The sequence below is a fragment of the Colletotrichum destructivum genome, chromosome 5 (assembly GCF_034447905.1).
Source record: "Colletotrichum destructivum chromosome 5, complete sequence".
NCBI classification, from domain to species: Eukaryota; Fungi; Ascomycota; class Sordariomycetes; order Glomerellales; family Glomerellaceae; genus Colletotrichum; species Colletotrichum destructivum.
In genome coordinates, this window is record NC_085900.1 from 4189102 (window position 1) to 4207953 (window position 18852).

The 18852-nt window shown below is 55.5% G+C and overlaps 7 protein-coding genes across 7 annotated transcripts; 6 read left to right on the forward strand and 1 right to left on the reverse strand.

Moving 5' to 3' along the window:
• Nucleotides 1–2329: 2329 nt before the first annotated feature.
• Nucleotides 2330–4947, forward strand: CDEST_08813 (Putative arrestin-like, immunoglobulin E-set). The gene is made up of 4 exons (XM_062924972.1): nucleotides 2330–2524; nucleotides 2689–2832; nucleotides 2896–3658; nucleotides 3714–4947. The coding sequence occupies exons 1-4, from the start codon at nucleotides 2460–2462 to the stop codon at nucleotides 4593–4595; spliced, it is 1854 nt and encodes a 617-aa protein (XP_062781023.1). The 5' UTR covers nucleotides 2330–2459; the 3' UTR covers nucleotides 4596–4947.
• Nucleotides 4948–5273: 326 nt separating this feature from the next.
• CDEST_08814 (uncharacterized protein) lies at nucleotides 5274–6124 on the forward strand (the record flags this gene model as incomplete). The annotated part of the gene is made up of 4 exons (XM_062924973.1): nucleotides 5274–5300; nucleotides 5461–5666; nucleotides 5728–5850; nucleotides 5932–6124. 4 exons carry the CDS (start codon nucleotides 5274–5276, stop codon nucleotides 6122–6124), a joined length of 549 nt encoding a protein of 182 aa, XP_062781024.1.
• A 315-nt stretch (nucleotides 6125–6439) lies between these two features.
• Nucleotides 6440–8653, forward strand: CDEST_08815 (Putative pleckstrin domain, PH-like domain superfamily, AH/BAR domain superfamily). The gene is made up of 2 exons (XM_062924974.1): nucleotides 6440–6744; nucleotides 6882–8653. Exons 1-2 carry the CDS (start codon nucleotides 6646–6648, stop codon nucleotides 8271–8273), a joined length of 1491 nt encoding a protein of 496 aa, XP_062781025.1. The 5' UTR covers nucleotides 6440–6645; the 3' UTR covers nucleotides 8274–8653.
• Nucleotides 8654–9492: 839 nt separating this feature from the next.
• CDEST_08816 (Putative Clr5 domain-containing protein) lies at nucleotides 9493–10935 on the forward strand. The gene is made up of 2 exons (XM_062924975.1): nucleotides 9493–9776; nucleotides 10012–10935. Exons 1-2 carry the CDS (start codon nucleotides 9661–9663, stop codon nucleotides 10835–10837), a joined length of 942 nt encoding a protein of 313 aa, XP_062781026.1. The 5' UTR covers nucleotides 9493–9660; the 3' UTR covers nucleotides 10838–10935.
• Nucleotide 10936: 1 nt separating this feature from the next.
• On the reverse strand, nucleotides 10937–14652 carry CDEST_08817 (Putative Ataxin-10 domain-containing protein). The gene is made up of 3 exons (XM_062924976.1): nucleotides 14102–14652; nucleotides 13645–14039; nucleotides 10937–13594 (listed from the first exon to the last, which is right to left on the reverse strand). The coding sequence occupies exons 1-3, from the start codon at nucleotides 14332–14334 to the stop codon at nucleotides 11457–11459; spliced, it is 2766 nt and encodes a 921-aa protein (XP_062781027.1). The 5' UTR covers nucleotides 14335–14652; the 3' UTR covers nucleotides 10937–11456.
• A 372-nt stretch (nucleotides 14653–15024) lies between these two features.
• CDEST_08818 (Putative aminoacyl-tRNA synthetase, class Ic, rossmann-like alpha/beta/alpha sandwich) lies at nucleotides 15025–17038 on the forward strand. The gene is made up of 6 exons (XM_062924977.1): nucleotides 15025–15399; nucleotides 15477–15826; nucleotides 15879–15960; nucleotides 16014–16145; nucleotides 16202–16440; nucleotides 16493–17038. The coding sequence occupies exons 1-6, from the start codon at nucleotides 15276–15278 to the stop codon at nucleotides 16763–16765; spliced, it is 1200 nt and encodes a 399-aa protein (XP_062781028.1). The 5' UTR covers nucleotides 15025–15275; the 3' UTR covers nucleotides 16766–17038.
• Nucleotides 17039–17227: 189 nt separating this feature from the next.
• CDEST_08819 (Putative nucleoside phosphorylase domain, methylthioadenosine phosphorylase (MTAP)) lies at nucleotides 17228–18852 on the forward strand. The gene is made up of 3 exons (XM_062924978.1): nucleotides 17228–17384; nucleotides 17491–17982; nucleotides 18067–18852. Exons 1-3 carry the CDS (start codon nucleotides 17357–17359, stop codon nucleotides 18465–18467), a joined length of 921 nt encoding a protein of 306 aa, XP_062781029.1. The 5' UTR covers nucleotides 17228–17356; the 3' UTR covers nucleotides 18468–18852.

Here is an 18852-nt window from a genome sequence, read left to right on the forward strand (position 1 = left end):
CCACTAGGCCGGTCTTGCCTCTGCTATTTTTCGAGAGCGGGCGTCTGATTGTGTTTCCGCATCAGATTCACACCGGGCGTCGTCACTTGGAACTGGAATTGACAGGGAAGGGAAGGGAAGAGAAAAGGGAAGATGGAAGTATCCACAGCTTCCATCGGGCTTCCATCCCATCGCACGACTCATGCAGGGGCCAATCAGTGGCGTCGGGTGTCCTTCGGGCATCCGTCGCCTTATCCGTCAGACGAACAGGGCGGCGGCAACACCGTCTGTGTGTGCTTCCTTTTTTTTTTTTTAAAAAACATTCTTTTTGCGTGAATTTTCTCTTCTTCAGGCGTGTCTCTCTTCTGTATCACGCTCTTAGATCTTGTGTCTCTTGACTTTAGCAGCTTGCGAGAATGAGTGCTAACCAGCTTGTAACTCTTGTGAGTTGCCGACTTGCCGCACAAGACACAATGACGGACGTCTGTTGGATTTCCTCTAACAAGGCGTGATGCATCTGAGGTTTATTTCCCTTTGCACTTACGACGACAGTCTGAAAAATGGGCAGATGTTTCTGTATCTGTAGGGCTTCGCGGACACCTTAATTTTCACACTGAATGTGCCGAACTTGTTTGTATTGCGTAAAGATGTTTCCGCGCGAATTAGGTGCACGCAAGTGCAAGCGCTTGAACCTTGTGTGTTTCGATTCCAGCTGAGTTTCCCACACTTTCTCATCGCTTTGCTATCCTCATCATCGGCTCAGATCTTTCCACATCGCACGTCGTTGTCACTTTCCCTGTTTTTTGTTTGCTCATCTCGAGTCGGCACGCGCCACCTGGCTACCAAATACTTCCTCTCCGGTCAAAAGGGTATTAGAGAAGCAGGCCGTCTGGGTCTTGAACACATAGAACATTCGCAAGTTGACGAGAAACCTGTTAATGGGATAAATCCATGATCAGTTGCTCGCCTCACGACACCAGGTAGTCTGCATTGCGGCGGGCGTCGCCCAATGGAGGTGCCAAGCCGGTCACACAACGCACCACACCGAATCGGCAAAAGCCAGGCGTTTTCTTTAACCGATCCAAGACGCGAGCACACAATCTCGTTTGGGAAGGGCAGGATAGCGAAATGGTGGTGTTGGTGGTAGCGTTGAAAGGGTCAGACAACAAGCTCAGCCAGCATCAGCATCCATTAAACTAGTTGCAACGCCGACTTCATGTGAAAATGCGCTATCATCTTCATAATCGCCAAAGATGTATACGATGTACACGCGACGGGTATTAGCTTGGCAAGGATCACACCAAACCAAAAATACGGAACCACAATGAATAAATGGGTCGCGTCCGCTCGTCATGACTTTATTCAGATATCTGGTTTGACCGAGAGACTGACCATGATTCACCCACCCCCCTTCTGCTCGTAGCATGAGTGGTGTACGACAAGGGAGGGCATTCATCCCACTTTGCATCCAACAGCACCAAGGCCGAAACCATGTCTCGGCTTGCACACACAGGGCAAAGGGAAGATAAGCACCCATCTTCTCGTTAAGGTTCAAGCCTCTGGATTGCTGAGTGTTTGTGTGCTAATAGAGAGTGTGTGGTGACCCTCTGACTTCCATCTGACTGTCACAGTATCAGTCGGTATAGAGTCGGGATTCTCTTCCCGTACCCTCCCACTAGGCAGGGCTGGGTACAAAGTCTGTGACAGGGCAGAGCGCACGTATCATCCGGTACCTTACCTCATTCTTGCCTTGCATCTGGAAGTGCCTCCTCTTTTCTTGCTCGCCATGGCCCTCCCGGCTCCGTTTGGGGCCGCCTACCAAGACAATCGTGCCAATGGCGTGGTGGCTGCCGCTTGTCACTAACCCTCACCATCCTAACCCAAAATTCTACAGCACATAGGGCAAGTACCTGCAACCTTCCTGTGTACCTGTAAGCAGGAGGCAGTGTACGGATACAGCGACAGACCCAGTACGTACCGGCTCTCACTGAGCCTGGGCTCCTCCTGGTTTATTATGATCCCATTCTCTCCTTATCCTTTCTCCATCCAAGGGACCCTGAACAAGGAACCTCTTTACACACCTCATTAATCTTTCTCCCGGGCCATGGATGCCCCACCACTCCCACCAAGAGCGAATCCACCGAGGGGTGTGGGCTGTGGGTTTTTTGGGTGTGGCTGTCGTCGTCCGGGCATGGGCGAGGGCGAGGGCGAGGGCGAAGGCGTGGGCGTGGGCTTTTCCACTTCCCACCCTTGGACTTTCAGACGAGGGTGGGCTGCCCGTTTGTGAGGTGAATGCGCGAGCTTTTTGCTTGCGCATGCTTGATAGCCCACCTTTGATTTCATCAATGTACTTCGTACCCAGAAAATACCCTCCGTCGATAAATACAAGCCCGCCTCCAGACCTCCCTTTCTCTAATGTCCAGGCTGCTTTCCTCTGACCAGGCATATCGCTTGGTTTATGTCATCTCTAACCTCTGAAGATGCCCTCTTTCAACCCATTTTCGACCGTCACGGGCAAGCATGCTGCTTCGCTCTTTGAGATCAGGTATGCGTCCTTATGCCCCGCGTCTCTTGGATGAACCTTTTCTCCCCGTCCCGTCTCGTTTTGACTCTCCTGTCTCACTCGCTGCCGATGTCTTTCTCTTTCCCTCCCTCCCTCTCTGCCCCTCTCCTGACATGCGCCGTTCGCTAATTTTGGCTGCTCCACAGATTAGACAATGACTTCATTGTGTTTCGCGGAGGAGAGGACGAGTCTGCCGGTCAGATTCTCAAGGGCGTGGTTGTGCTGTGTCTGCCTACGCCGCTGAAGATTGAGGACGTCCACCTCCGATTGACCGGCACCCACCGACTATCGTATGAGTCCCTCCTTATTCCCGGTTCTCTGCAGATCAGTCCGCTGACCTGCGCCCTCAATAGGTGGGATTATTCCAAAACGGCCGCGTCCGGCGTTTCTAGCCAAAAGGTCGACAAGACCACCACCCTGCTCCAACACCGCTGGGCTCCGTTCGTCGGCGGCTCCGGTGGCAAGAACACTGTTCTGCCGGCCGGCAACTATGAGTGGCCGTTCGAGTACACGTTGCCAGGCAACACACCCGAGAGTGTCGAAGGCATCCCTGAAGCGAGCATTACATACAAGCTCAAGGCTACTGTCGCCCGCGGCAAACTCGCCTACGATCTGCACGCTTACAAGGCGCTGCGCATAATCCGCACCCTCGAACCCGCCGCACTCGAATTTCTGCACGCCATGAGCGTCGAGAACATCTGGCCTAACAAGGTTGACTACTCCATCATCATTCCGCAAAAGGCCGTCGTTTTCGGGGCCACTGTTCCGCTTCAGATGCGATTCACACCCTTGTTGAAGGGCCTCGAAATGGGAGACATCACCGTCAAGATGTTGGAAATCCGCGAATGCACATTACAAGGCCCCACGGGCAACATTTTCAAGGAGCACCGGACTGAACGAGAAGTTTCTAACTGGAAGTTCGACGTCGACCGAGACGAGCACTGGCACGACACCATCGAAGACACAGGACAGGAAGGATGGTTGGTGGAGAAGAAGCTGAATTTGCCCAAGAGACTGCGGCAATGTGTCCAGGATCTCAACCACAACGGCATCAAAGTCCGCCACAAACTCAAGCTCGTTGTCGCCCTGAAGAACCCGGATGGTCATATTTCTGAGGTAAGCTCTACGCGGCCAGTTTTCTCTATAACCGGAACAATCTAACAAAACCCAGCTGCGCGCTACTTTGCCTGTCTCGATCTTCATTTCTCCTAATATGCCACTTGATGAACATGGTGTTCTCGTCGACCAGGCCCCTGGTGCACCCGCCCAGGCCGAGATCACCAGGATTGCGCCGCCTGGTTACGGCGAGCACGTCCTCGACCAGCTGTACGAAGACGTCGACATGAGCGGTTTTCAGACCCCGGGTTTCCAGACTCCGGGTATTCAGACCCCGGGCGTCCAGTCTGGTTTCAGCAGCCCCTTCTACGCCCAGTCCCGTGCTGGCTCGTCAGAGAACCTTGCGTCTTTTGCCATGATGAATGGCCATGGTGTCGCCCCTGCCGCTCTCTCGTCGCGTTTGCAGAACGTCTCTCTTGACCCGACGCATCGCAACACTTCTTTCAACTCATTGAACGCCATTACGGAGGATGTGGCTGCTCCGACATCCGTGCCCACAGGGGCAAGTTCGCAGTCACATTCGACTGCTTTGACGCGTCAGAACAGTGCCGAAGACCACCCCAACTCGCACTCGTCAGGTCGTGCTTCGCCGGAACATCTCGACTTTCCCGACATGGCAACATTAAGCAAGGTGCCTAGTTACACGACGGCAGTCAAGACACCTCTCCGACGGGGTGCAGGTAGTAGCGATGCGCTCCCAGATTACTTCTCCGCAATGAGCGCTCCGAACACACCTCCGGCGAGCGAAGTTCCCATTGCCGACCCGCTTAGTATGATTCCAGAATCCCATGAGGGTGCTGGAAGCGAGCCCACATCACCGGGCAGCTCTCACCGCTCATGGCATCGCCCCGCGAGCATGAGCAATCTGCTCCAGGCCGTCCAAAGCAATGATGACCGTCGACTACATCTTATTCAAGGACGGGAGAGGGTGTACTGAATGCTTCTGGCTCGCGGTTCTTTCACCCAACTCATTTGATTACGTAACGATTTACAGAGAGCGGCAAGCGCTACTTCAGGCATGGTATTGGCGTTGAAAGGTTGAGAAGGGAAATCAACCAGGGACAGGGTTTTTGGAATTTCACAGGTTATAGATTTGCGCCATGAAGGCACCAGGACTCATCGGCTGCTCGGGTACACAAAGACACGGTTTGAGCAATGTTTCAAAGGGATTCACTATAGGGGCGAAACGGGGAGGGTATTCATGGTTATACGATATACCCGCCGCTTAGAGCGCGGCTTTGTCGAATGCGAGATACCAATATGACAAAAACGAAGATCTAATTCCGAACATAGGAGGTTTCGTGAAAACGCCAAGCGCGCGCCTCGTGTCCGTTGTCGAAGAGATGTGATATCACTGATTAGTCCATAACTACGGGGTCGGTATGTTGGGAGACTACAGATCGTTGACTTGCTCGCAGTTCAACCTTCCTCCGACGGCAATGCCTCGGCACAACGAACTCAGAGGCAAGGGCCGCGCTCGCCACCACTCCCCCGGAATGGCGTTGATGTCGCTGTGGCCGGCCGATGTCGGACGCCTCGATCAGAGATGGGCGAAGGATGGTGTAGCCTGGCATAGGCGCGGGAGATGTTTGAAAAAAAAACTAGGCTGGGTAGCATGCTGACGCTTGCGTCTGCCTCCTTCGTCTGAGCCTTTGTTCTTTCTCTGTGCATATAACAGTTACGCTGGAAAGGTACGGGAACGAGTTGTGGCATTAGTGCTGGCCGTTGGTATTGTCCCTGCTCGTCCCTGCTCAGATGTATGACCCTCGAAAATGCATCGACACAGCCTGTAGGCTCCCTAGACATGGGCATGGAATGCTTCGTTTCCCAAGGGTGTGGTTTGTATCACCACCGTCTACGATTCAGAGTGGCACAAGTGCAATGCGAACACAAGTCGGTCCTCCCAGGAGGCCTCTCAGCACGAGATCAACGTCAACAACATTGGAACCCATCTCGACTGTGGACTTGGTTGCACATCTTGTCTCATGATGCTGAAGAAGGGTCGAGGGTCGACTTTTGGATTATAGAGAGCGCGAGATTCGCCTGACTGCCCAATCTCAATCTGTCAGAGTCCAGACCACAACCCTGTTTTGCTGTCATTGCAGCCGTCACTTTTGGTATGTAGCGACGTCGCTTGCTGGCCCAGAAGGTTGTAAAAAAGAGAAAGGATACCCTTGTCAATGTAGCCTCGGGTAAGTTTTCATTTCAACATTTGTGTTAGCAAGAAAGTCTCAAAAGCAGTTGATGTACTAACAACGTCGATGGTGAGACAGACGGGGGGATCGTGTCATCTCATCTAGCGCCATCGTGCGTTGGAAAACCAAGGGACCGCCCACCTCGCCCTTGACGTCATTTCTTGCAGAAAAGTGCTTGCTGGCCATTCTCTCTTTTAGCGTGGCTCTGCACAACCGACCGATGACGCCACGAATGGGAATCGGTGGTGATGAGAGAATTCCTGCCAGGTAGGTAGGCTCTCTTAAGTCGATGATCGCAAGTCTCAGCACAGAACAGCGCCGCAACTGTCTGTCGGCAGGAGCAAAAAGGCTTGGATACATTCCCCTCCTGTTACCTGTATCCCCTAAAAAGTCGAGATCGTCACAGGGGGTGTGCTCCACATTTGGGGGTCGTGCAAGCAAAATCTCGGTGCAAGAGCCAGGCGCTAGTGCCGCCATTTGGCTGCTGGCGCGGGTGGAGAACGTCATTCGTCTCGCTTTCTGGCATGGCCCATGGGAGCTTGGGCGGGTGTTGAAATTACCACTTGTCACTGGCGAGGGGCGTGTGCGTGGGCTTGGATGGGACGCAATCTAATGTCCGCTCGTTGAACCTAACAATATAACCTCTCGCCCTTTCGTGCGCGTTCTCTTATTTTCAACCGAACCAACAGCTGAAAGCAAACTGAAGGATATTCCCAATAGCATACCACGATATTATACGGCCCCCTTTACGACTTAACACGCAAAACCCAACGAAACAAACACATCGCAACCATGGCCGACACCAAGACCTTACCCCAGAGGTCGGGGACCATTATGACCAACTCGTCTGTCCTAAGCGACGATGCCGTTCCTGATGTCGACCCTACGAGCGTAAGCACCATTGTCATGCGGCTCTGGGCAAGAAGAAGTCCGGCTTGGTTCGGATGGATCGTCCGAGTCTCGTCAATTCACTCATCAACTCTCCTGCGAGCGCTCTTTCCGGACTCTGGCTAACTTAACACGCGCAGACTGCCGGGCTCCTCGCAGAGCGTCTTCAAGCTTGGAAACATGCCGTCGGATACTTGGAGGATTACATGGAGGTCGTCGAGAAGATTCACAGGGCCCAGTCCAAAGAGTATGAAAAGGCCCTGAAGGTCATCTCCCACCCTTTGAAAGAAGGCCACCACTTCGACCAGAGCCTTGGCGGCGTCGCGGGCTACTTTGAGAACATGCGCTCCAATACTCAGGCGATTATTAACACCAATCTCGAGACGGAGAAGAGCATCAAGGGCTCTGTCCTCCCCATCCTCGAGCGCCTGCACAAGGAGATTAAGCACAAGGGCAAGGAGTTGGCACATGGCGCACAGAAAGGCGCCAAGGAGGTCGAAAAGGCCCGCGACACCACGCAGAAGCACATCGAGCTCCTCGGCCAACAGACTGCGGCTTTCGAATCGGCCGGCGGCAAGATGCACGGATCTGACGACCCCTACGTAGTCCACCGAGGTGTCTTGCACAGGCTGCACAAGCAGGTCCTGGAGGAGAACAACAACCGGAACGACCTCATTGCTGTTCAGAATAACTTCGAGGCTTTCGAGGCTCATGTCATCGAAGTTGTCCAGCAAGCAATGGAGGCCTTCATCCAGTTGGCCGGCGGTCAGGCGGAAAAGACTCGCGCGCTCTATTCGGACATGCTGGGTGCGATCCAAAGGGTCCCGGCCGACTTCGAGTGGAAGGGCTTCGTCTCCCGCAGCGGCGACCGCTTGGTCAACCCCAACGACCCCCCGCGCTCAGTTGAGTCCATCAACTTCCCCAACATGGACCATTCCGCCGTCAAGCCTCTCATTGAGGGTTCCTTGGAGCGCAAATCGCGTAACAAGCTCTCATGGGGCTACTCTACCGGATACTACGTTGTCACTCCGGCCAAGTTCCTGCACGAGTTCAAGGACTCCGACAACGCCCGCGTTGATCCCAAGCCCGAGTTGTCCATTTATCTGCCCGATGCCGTGATTGGAGCTCCCAACGGAAACAAGTTCAACGTCAAGGGCAAGGACAGAAGCAAATCGATTAGCTCAAAGCTCACCGGATCCTCGGAGTTAGCTTTCCAGGCGCACACCCCTGCCGACGCACAGAAGTGGTTCGAGATCATCAAGAACGTTGCGGGAGCGACTGGACCTGCGGAGCCCGTATCGTCGCCCACCTCGCCGGTTATTGGATCCGACGAGAAGATGCCTGCGATTGCGCCCGTCGCGACCCCCCAGTCTGGCCATTCGGTACAAGAGGCCGGTGTCACTGGCGCCGACCCAACCGCGAGCCCGGAGTTGCTGAGCCCGGTCGACGGCCCATCGTCGAGCGCCACGGCTGCTCCCGCGCCTGCACCTGCGCCTGCTACGACGGCACTTGTAGATGAAAAGAAGGTCTAAGGCCTCGCACCGCACGACACCCTCGCCTTTCTGAGACCCCTACACTTGCAGGCTTAGTCTGCCACCTCGTCAAGAGCCTTGTCAACCGCCCTGCTTTTATCAAAGTGAGGCGAATGCCAGGAAGACGTGACGAGTTGCGTGCCTTTTCCGGTTGCCTCGTTATGTAGCCTCCGGGGCGGACCAGCGCAGATGACTTCGACTGCACTGCATCGTTATTACTGATTGGCCACGTCACTTTCGAGCATCACACACACACAGCCTGACGTTCATTTGCGTTCCTGCGGCCTCTTTTCGGCACATGCGTTTGGAGGATACCAATCTGATTTCTTTTTTACGGTCATGCTATATAGTAGCCCTAATCAATCACTGCTTTTCTTTGGCTTTTCTGAAAACGACGCACTATGCTCTCCGTCACATCATGGCTCGCGATTGAAGAGAACGACAGGAGAATTAATTGTCAGAATAGGTAACCATGTGCCTCAACAACTTTTTTCTTCCAAAACACAGCGCTGGGACTCCTATGCATCACGCGTGGGTCTCTGCATCTCAGCGAGAAGCCCGATTTCAACAGTGTAGAACCATCGCCACGTCCTGTTTACTCGAGCAAGGCATTTTATTTGGGATGCAGCGTAAGCCACTTTTACAAGGGCAGTTCTAACCCGGGCGTTCAATGTGACCCAGCTAAAAGTAGAAACTACTAGGTCGCCGGTATCGCAAACCTTGCACTTCGGGGCAAGGAAACAGACGGTCTGCGGAGAACAGTTATGGCTGCACACCTAGCTGAACTTCGGTGAAGGATTGACTGCAGGATGGTGTGATACACAAGGCATACTAAGCCCCTCCATATGTCTCTAGCCTCCTGTCATCGCCCACCTCGTTGGACCTCTCACCCGGAGTCGTGTAGGCTTAGTTTTGCCTGGTCGATCGTGACCTCCGCACTGTAGTTGCCGTTTAATGAGGAGTGTGTTGCCTTCTTCACAATTGACACCGGCCGAGGGTCGAACTACATCTTTTGAAGCGCCTGGTAGCCTCGAAGACAGTTGGTGGAGGACCCTCTTCAAGGCAGATAGAGCGGAAGACATGTAGCGTAATGCCTTTTCGTCAGCCCCGGAAACCCGCGTAAGGTTCCTCATTGCAGCGGACTACAATCGCAGTGCAAATGTCATGGGTACGCAGCCTTGCCTCGTGGTGACATATATACGGCCTCGCAGTGAGGTAGGTAGTGCCCCGTTCCACCCCGAACAAACTTGCTTTGGACCCGGTCAGAGTCTGTTGATCGTTGCCGACCCAAAGCCTGCGGTCCATCGTCGTGGATTTTCTCGGCCCGGTCTTCTTTCCCACGAATGATCCAGAATTGTCTAGAGCGTGTTCGTCTCCAACCCGAGCAATGACCAAAGCGTGGAGGGAGAAGAGGGCCTACATCACGAGGCTCTATATCCACGAGAACAAGACCCTGAACCAGGTCAAGGCGATCATGGAGGAGGACCACGACTTCAAGGCCTCGTCAGTCTCACCCCTTCTTCCTTTTCTCCCCCCTTTTGGCCTATGAATCCTTTTTCTTATTTTTTATCTTTGGAACGGACGGTCTCCATGCCAGGAAAAAAATGCCGCTCGGATAGTCCTGTCAACCCCTTGTTGGATTCCATGGCGACCGCATCTGTCACAACTGCCACGTTTCGGATGGGATGGATATCAGAACAAGATTGCCCAGCTAACACACGCTGTCTTCCGAATCTAGGACGAGATCATACCGCCAACAGTTCGACAAGTGGGGCCTGGCCAAGTACAACTGCAAGAAGCGAACTGCGCGTCGCCGGAGCCAAGACAGCGGCGGTCATCAACAACACCAGCATCACAGCACCGACGGCGGCGGCGAAGGAGGAGGAGGAGGAGGAGGAGGAGGAGTAGAAGATGACATGACCTCTGACCTATACGCCATGGATCCGGACATCTGCGGCCATCCCATGAGCCCGCAGAGTGTTGGCAGTAGCAGCCTCGGTTCCGAGCCGGCTGTGGACGGCGGCATGGTTGACATGATGGATCTTTCCGGCGCGGCCGCCAACTTGCACGCTCACAGAGCTCCATACACGGCGGGGAGCTGGCCGCAGCCGCAGCTCCCGTACATGGAACAGGCCGACCGACAGCAGCACCAAAGTGTCTCGTACCCCCAGTACCCCCAGCATCCCCAGCAACAACAGACACAACGGCAGCAGCAGCAGCGTCGGCGGCCGTCGTGGGACCAACAGGTGACGGCGCAGAGCCCCTACGGCACGCTGCCCAGCCCGCCCGCGGACCTCCACGGTGGTGGCTTTTCTTACTACGCGGCCATATTCCCCGACGAGGACTCGAGCATGTCCCCGCATGCCGTCCTCCACCCTGATCTTCGCCGTCAGAACAGCTACGCTCACCAGCGCGCCGGGCCACTGCACCACCAGCACCAGTACCAGCGAGCGCATGTGTACTCCTCGGCGCGGGCCCCGGCGCCGATGATGCCCGAGAGGCGGGAGAGCGTCCCGTACTACGGCGGCGTTGCCTGTGGTGTCCGTCAACAGGGTCAGCAGTGAACGGGGGTCTATGGCCGGTGGCATGGGTGACATCATCTCGACGGCTTCTCGAATTGGGGTGTGTTGCTGCTTTTGACAGCTTGTTTTCTCATCCCTATCAAGGTAAAGATCCAAAAGAAAAAGAGGAAGAAGAAGGAGGGCGGGGGGGGGGGGGGGGGGGGGGGGGGGGGAGGACGATAACAGGAAAGGAGAGGTTTCCGTTTCGTCTGGGTACTAGTATTGTAAAATCTTTCCATGGAGGGGGAGGGGGTCAAGCAGCAGGTGGTGGGCATAGTACTTTTGGCGGGAGGGGGTTGAATGCTTGTTTTGATGGAACACAGGACACAAAACGTGGCTAAAGTCTTCCCCCCTAGGTTTGTTTCTTAATGTATTCATAACTTGTAGATTCCTGGTTGGGTTTCTCGTTCTCTTTCTTGGTGCTCAAAGGGTTTACGCTCGTTTATACTACTCTAAATTCTGGATAAAGAACATGAAACATCTAAGGATGATGTTTGCCTTTTCCTTAGATACATACCCTGATGCTATCCCTTCCTCGCTTTGTGTTCCATAAACGTACTTATATAATGCGTCTTTGGCGTTTCAAGAACCAAATGCTATTTGAAAACCACTCTTCGCTCCCTCACATGAAGTCGTCGTCGGTAAAGGGCTCGCTGCTGGCGTTGGATCTGATGTTCATCTTGGCCGCGCCCTCGGCCAGGCCGTACGGGTCGTGGATGTGTTGCCTTCCGCCACCCTCCTGCCCCTCTCCGTTGCCAGCGGGCGCCGAGTTGGACCGCACCTGCACCTTGACCTCGCCCTGGATGCCGTCAACACGGATCGTGGAGACGGTGGTGCCGCCGGGCGGCGGGCGCAGGTTCTGCGGGGCGCCGAGGTTGACGAGCTCGCGGAAGAAGTTGTTGGCGGCCTCACAGCCGTCAAGGAGCCACTTCAGGCAGATTGTGACCCGCTCCTTGGCGAAGGGGTTGTGGTCGTCGTAGGCGCAGCAGTTGAGGAGTGGGACGATGCCGTTATGGTTCACCATCTGCGTCTGCACGTCCGGGTTGCCGGGCGTGGACTGGCCGGGAGGCGGTTGGAGGAGGGTGGCGAGGATGGTGAAGATCTGGCCCTTGATGCCGGACCAGGGATACTTGTGGGCTGGGTCGGAGAGGGACGGAGGGGGAGGGGACGGCGGGAGGGATTCGCTTGTGGAGTAAGGGCGTTCAACGATCGGAGTCGTCTGGGAGGATTGGGATTGCTGGTCCGAAGGGGGCGCCGAGGGGCGGTTGCGGCTGGGGATGGTGTCGACGAGGGGTTTCTTGGGTACACCGGCCTCGAGGCCGTTGAGCAGGGTGATGAGATCGTACACGGCCTCCCATTCGATGAGCTTCTTCCTCGACTCAGCAATCTCGGACGCCGTGGTGAGGAAGTCTAGGTACTGGGCGAGGCCGTCCTTGGCACGCTCCATGTCCCAGGTGTCGACGGGGAACTCGGCCGGGTCGACGTTGTCCTCGCGGATCTGGGCCTGGAGGTGCATGAGGGCAACGCATTCAGGGACGATGCGGCTGCGGAAGAAGCTGAAGAAGAACATGACGAGCTTGACATCGCGCTCCTGGTCCTTCTTGTCCTGGGGCGGGTTGCTGATGCGGCTGCGGAAGATGTGGTTGACGAGGCGCAGGAGGACGGTCTGCGCGGGCGAGATGATGTCCTTGGGGATGCGGAGGGAGTTCCAGGCGTAGGGGACGAGGGCCGAGTGGTGGAGGGCCTCAATAAGCTGCGAGGTGATTTGGAAGATGAGCGACTGCTCGTCCTTTTCCCAGACGGCGATGAAGACGAGCATCTCGCGCAGCAGGGACTTTCCGCAGTCAAGGGCGAGGAACATGCGGCACCGCGTCTTCTGAAGGTTCTCGCCAGCGCGGGTGAGTCCCGTGCCGGCCGAGTCGAGGATGCACGACTTGACAATCATGTGAAGGGCCTCGATCTGCTTCGGGTCGAGGATGTTGGGGATCTCCGTTAGGAGACCCGTCAAGGGCCCCTCACCGTACGACTCGTCGTCATCAATGTCCTCGTCGTCCATCATGTCGTCGTAGCCTTCGGCGTACTCCTCCTCCGCCAATGTCCCGGCCTCCACCACCGAGCCGGCCTCGTCGGGTCCCAGTTCCTGCTCGGAATCGTCGACCTCGACGACCTCGTGATGGTCCTCGGTGCGCATGACGGGCGTGTAGCGGTTGAGGAGGTTGTTCTTGCAATGCTCCGTCCTCGTCTTTGCAAAGTCGACGGACGGCATCGGAACCGCCCAGCCTTCGTAGTTTGCGTCCCTCGCGCGCATCCACCAGGTGTCGATCTCCCGCGATACGCGGCAGTAGGCGCGGTCTTGCTCGAACTTGTCTTGGATTTCGGGATCCCACTTGGGGTTCACCTTCTCGCCCTCTTTGTAGTCGTCGGCGCGGACCTTGACCTGGCCCTCGGGAAACCAGTTCCAGGCCAGGGGCGCGATGGGCGCGAGGACGCCGGGTGGCTTGTGGGATTTGTTCTGAGAGTATTCTGTGAGGAGCTTTCGTGCTGTCTCGCACATCCTCGAGTTGCGCTCCAGCCAATGCTGGATTTCCGTCTTGGCAATGTCGACGCGGAATCCAGAGCCGTCGCCCATGCCTTCTTGGGGGTCATCGAGCTGGGCGTCTTCGTCGAAGAGCACATCGTACCAGAAGGACATTTTGTTGCGGTCGTTCTTGGCCGTCCAGTTGTGTGCTTGCTGGAGGGATGTGACGAGGAGTTTCTTGTCTGTGAAGAGTGAGAGGCTGCCCTGGCATGGTGGATGAGCAAAGACTTACACATATCAGTGATCTCGTTCAGCTTGGCCCTTGAAGTCTCATCCAGGATTTCGCCATCGTATCCTTTACTGGTGACGTTTACACAGAGAATGATAGTTTGATAGACCATCTGGTCAAAGTGAACAGCGGCGCATATGTCTTGAGGCACTTCGGGTTCCGACGTTACCAACAAGTTCCTGGCGATATGCATAAGTTTGTTCAGAATGGAGAGGTCATCCTTGAGACTGTGGTGGTTCTTCACGATAAGAGCTGTGCTCTCTTGAGGAGTGACGCCCTTCTCGGGGTCATTGAGGCTCGACAGCGGGCCCACTGAGCGGGTGGTGAGGCTGGGGATGGCGGCACCGAAGATCTTTGTTAACCAGATCCAAATCTCGACGTTCCGCGAGAGAGTTTCCCTGGTTCTTGTTAGGCAAATGAGAAAGTACGAAACCAACAGGCGCAGTGAGAGGCGACCTACCTGACGTGCTTGAAGGTGTGTGTCTTTTCGAGGGTTTTGGCGATCATAGACGAGACCCTCGCAGCGGTCTGGGGCCCCATGGGCGGAATGGTGTAGTGGCCCTCGAGACAGATGAGGGCGGCTGAGAAGCAGCGCTCCTCGATGGTCTCATAGCCGGGTGCGTCATCCTCAAGGTCTAGGTCCGGCAGAGATGGCGGCGGTGTGTCGACCGTCATGGCGGGTTTTTTTTCCATATGGCGGCCGTAAGTTACAACGGTGGTGCCCGGGGGCCTAGTAGTGAGCCAGAGAAGTGATGACTGCCGAGAAGGAGAACAAATGCTGCTGCACTTGAGAGGGGGTATCTTAGATTACGTTATTTCACTTTTGGGAGAATTTTGAAGCTGTTTTCAAAAGAAAAAAAGAGCGCCTGAAGGAGTTGTGCTGCTGGGAATATTCACTTGAAATGGAGTTCTCATTCAGGTGGCGGCGCCGGGATGCCGTGGTATTGTCAGCGAGGAAAATTTCCGCCGTCCGTCCATACCACCAGTCCCGAAGTATCTCTGCACCACAAATTGGTAAGCAGATACACACAGACCAGCTGCCTTTTTTAGACCTTTTACCGGTAGATATTATTAGGACCGTTGTGGTGACAGTGGGATGTTCCTCAGACATTCAGGTCCAAGAACAAGTCAGTCACCAGGAGAAAACCTTTACAACAAAACTTGTTGGAGCAACAACATTACTTATAGGCCTTTCCCCCCCGCATGGCTATACCTCACCTTTTTAATGTGTTGTGTAACTAAGATGACTGAGCATCCGGATACAGCTGCTCTTCTGGGTTGAGAGCCCTGTGAAATTCCAGTGCGCAACCATCCATAAGATCCCCCTAAAATCGACCAATGGTTCAGGGATGTATGCCCCGTAGACCCCTCGGCCGTGTCCATCTTTGCGCTCCGACGACGTCCCCTCGGCGGGGTAATTTCGCTGCCATTGTCTTGCGTTGCCAGGGACGGACGCGAATTCGGTAACATTTGTGCGGCTTGACTCACCATCCCCCCGACAGGAACATCCTCCACAACAGCCAGTTCTCGACCGGTCTTGTCGTCGCGAGCCTCCTCCCAACATTCCGCCTCCTCGAGCACAACCACCTCTTTTCGATTTCGATTATCATAACCTCCGAGAAACCAACATCAACATGGCTGAAGGCACCAAGGCCCAGGAGAGGTTCGCCCTCATCCAGGAGAACCTGGCCGAGATCATGAACCCCGAGATCATCGAGAAGATCCTGGCCGAGGGTCGCAACCCGAAGATCTACTGGGGTAAGGGACACTCCAATTCGAATGTACATGCCTCTGGTTCGCACATTGGCTGACCTCTCCGTCCTTGCGCGCTGTAGGAACCGCGACAACGGGCAGACCGCACTGCGGCTACTTTGTGGCGGCCATTAAGCTGGCGCAGTTCCTCGCCGCCGGCTGCGAGCTGACCGTCCTCCTCGCCGACATTCACGGCTTCCTCGACAACCTCAAGGCCCCGATCGAGCTCGTTGAGCAGCGCGCCAAGTTCTACAAGTTCGCCATCACAAACATCCTCAACGCCGTTGGCGTCTCCACCGAGAAGCTCAAGTTTGTCCTGGGCAGCTCCTACCAGAAGAGCCCCGAGTACATCATGGATGTCTACAAGATGAGCTCGCTCATTAGCGAGAGGGATGCGAAGAAGGCCGGCGCCGAGGTCGTGAAGCAGTCTGACGTGAGGACTCTGACGGACTGGTTGTGTGGTACAGGCTGACGTTTTTTGGCAGAACGCCCCCATGAGCGGTCTGCTCTACCCCGTACTCCAGGTTTGCGACGAGGAGCACCTGGGTGTTGATGCTCAGTTCGGAGGTACGAATTATTGGTTCCGACTCACGCTGGCTTTTGCACTAACCCATTTCCAGGCATGGACCAGAGAAAGCTGTTCGCGGCGGCAACTGAGTGGCTACCCAAGGTCGGATACCAAGTGCGCGCGCATTTGTTGAATCCCATGGTTCCTGGTCTCAACGGTGGCAAGATGAGCTCAAGCGACCCTGGTGAGACAAAACTGCTGACTTACTCCCATGAACGGCATCTGACCTATTTCGTGCAGACAGCAAGATCGACCTTCTTGATGCGCCCGAGCTTGTCCAGAAGAAGCTCCGGAAGGCCGAGTGTGTACCCAAGGTCGCCGAAGGCAATGGTGTTTTGGCCTTCGTCGAGTACGTGCTGCTGCCCGCCGCGGCTCTGAAGGGCAAGAAGGAGTTCCGCGTCGAGAGGGAACGCGATGGTCTCGAGCCCCTGGTCTACACCGACATCGCCGAGATGCACACCGACTACACCAACGACGTGGTAAGCAGTGAAAGGGATGAAATTTAATGACCACAAACTGACACCAGCATAGTTGACGCCCCAGCTGCTGAAGCCTGCCGTGACCAAGGCCCTCAACGAACTCCTGTTGCCCATCCAGAAGGCGTTCCAGGACTCGGAGGAGTGGAAGGAGGTTACGCAGAAGGCTTACCCGCCGGTTGAGGACGATAAGAAGAAGAAGAAGAAGCAACCCAAGGACAAGGGCTCCCGCTACCCTGGCGGAGGCAAGGGGGGTGCTGCGGCCCAGGACGGCGCAGCCAAGGAGTCGGAGCTGCCCGTGCGTCCGGCTGATGGCGCGGCCCAGTGAATTCTTTTTCGATTCTTGCATAAAGAAAGCGTTTTTTATCTGTACGTACTGCTATGGATTGGAGTTCGGATGGAGACCAAAAGAAGAAGATGGAGTCTAGAGAACTAGATACTTCAGATGAATTGCAAAAGAAAGAAGGAACTACGTCTCTAATGGTCCCTGCTTTATGGAACTTCCAGCCAGATGCGATGATAATCGGTACAGTAAAGATATCTCGGCCAAGGGGGACTCGAAGACATCCAGAAAGACATCGACATCCTGCGATGATCGTCCATACGTGGTGAAAACGGTGATCCTGTTCGATGGGGGGTTTTCTACCAAGGGGCGGGATGCCCGGGACAACGCCATGGCGGGGCGCTGAAGAACGCAACGCAGGCATGGATGGGAAAGATGGCGGGGTAGAGATAAATAGGTAACGGCTTTCGGCGGGGTCAACCGAAAAAAGTATCAGACTTCAAGGCATCGCAATCCCACCCAAGCTTCGCGCCGATCATCAAAGCTCTCGGGTTTCCCATTTTCTCCCAATTTCCCGTTTTCTTTTCTTGAGCCTTTGCTTCCCTTCATTGCACAACCACCGCACCAAGAGACACAATGGCCAGCCTTCCCGAGACCTTTGACCGTGAGCAATCCTCCTCCTTTCTCCTAACCTTCAATCTGCGATCTCGCGCGCGCGCGCCCCCTCGAGAGACAATGTTCGTCTCCCAGCTGACCTCTCCCTCCCGCAGGCCCCGTCCACATCGCCGTCATCGGCGGCACCGGCCTGGGCAAGCTCGAGGGCTACACCCCCGTCGCGGCCCTGAACCCGACGACGCCCTGGGGCAAGCCCTCGTCGCCGATCCAGATCCTCGAGCACAACGGCGTGCCCATCGCCTTCCTCGCCCGCCACGGCTTGCACCATCAGTTCGCGCCCCACGAGGTGCCCGCCCGCGCCAACATCGCCGCCCTGCGCTCCATCGGCGTGCGCTGCGTTATCGCCTTCTCGGCCGTCGGCAGCCTGCGCGAGGAGATCAAGCCTATGGACTTTGTCGTCCCGGACCAGGTCATCGACCGCACCAAGGGCGTGCGCCCCTTCACTTTCTTCGAGGGCGGTGTTGTCGGCCACGTTGGCTTCGCTGACCCCTTCGACAAGGGGCTCGCCGAGGTCGTCAAGCGGTGCGCGGCGCACATGCAGGGCGACGGCGTTGTTCTTCACGAGAAGGGGACCATCATCTGCATGGGTGAGTCGTTGCGTGATCCACGCCCGAGGCCGTTCCTGTCTCCCTACTTACACTGCAGTATGCTGACGAAAATGAACACCATAGAGGGCCCCCAATTTTCCACCCGCGCCGAGTCGCACATGTACCGCTCCTGGGGCGGCAGTGTCATCAACATGTCGGCCCTGCCCGAGGCCAAGCTCGCCCGCGAAGCCGAGATGGCCTACCAGATGATATGCATGGCTACCGACTACGACTGCTGGCACTCGTTCGAGGACGTCGACGTCGCCATGGTCATGAAGTACATGGCCGCCAACAGCGAGAACGCCAAGCGCCTCGTCGGCGGTGTCCTTGACGAGCTGTCCAAGCAGGACAACAGCGACATGGTCCTCGCCAAGCAGTGGGAGGGCTCCTCTCAAGGCGCCGTCAAGTTTATGACCAAGCCCGAGGGCCGCAACCCTGAGGCCATGAAGCGGGTCGAGTTCCTCTTCCCTGGTTTCTGGAACTAACGCAGGGCACCGCAGACTCGCGTACAAGAGATTGTGTGTTCATTTTCTTTGGTCACTTGAATGATGAATCTGGGAAGATACGGTGCTTATATGGGAGTATCAAAAAAACGAGCATAAACGAATAGAGATGAGAGGCGCTTTCATAAGTCTGCCATGTGGTAGATATCTTTTTGCTTGAGCATCATCCGCTCAAGGGATAAGCGAGATAGGACACGAAATAGAAGCAACGTGCAAGGAAAGGGATGTGGCAGTGTCGACACAATAGTCGTTGACTTTATGGTCTTAGGTGATCACTTCTCTGCGCTCTCTACAAACAATCCATCAAATGTCCAAACGCCTTGAAACGCCGCTTCTTCGTCGTCCGACTCTTCGACCCCCCAATAAT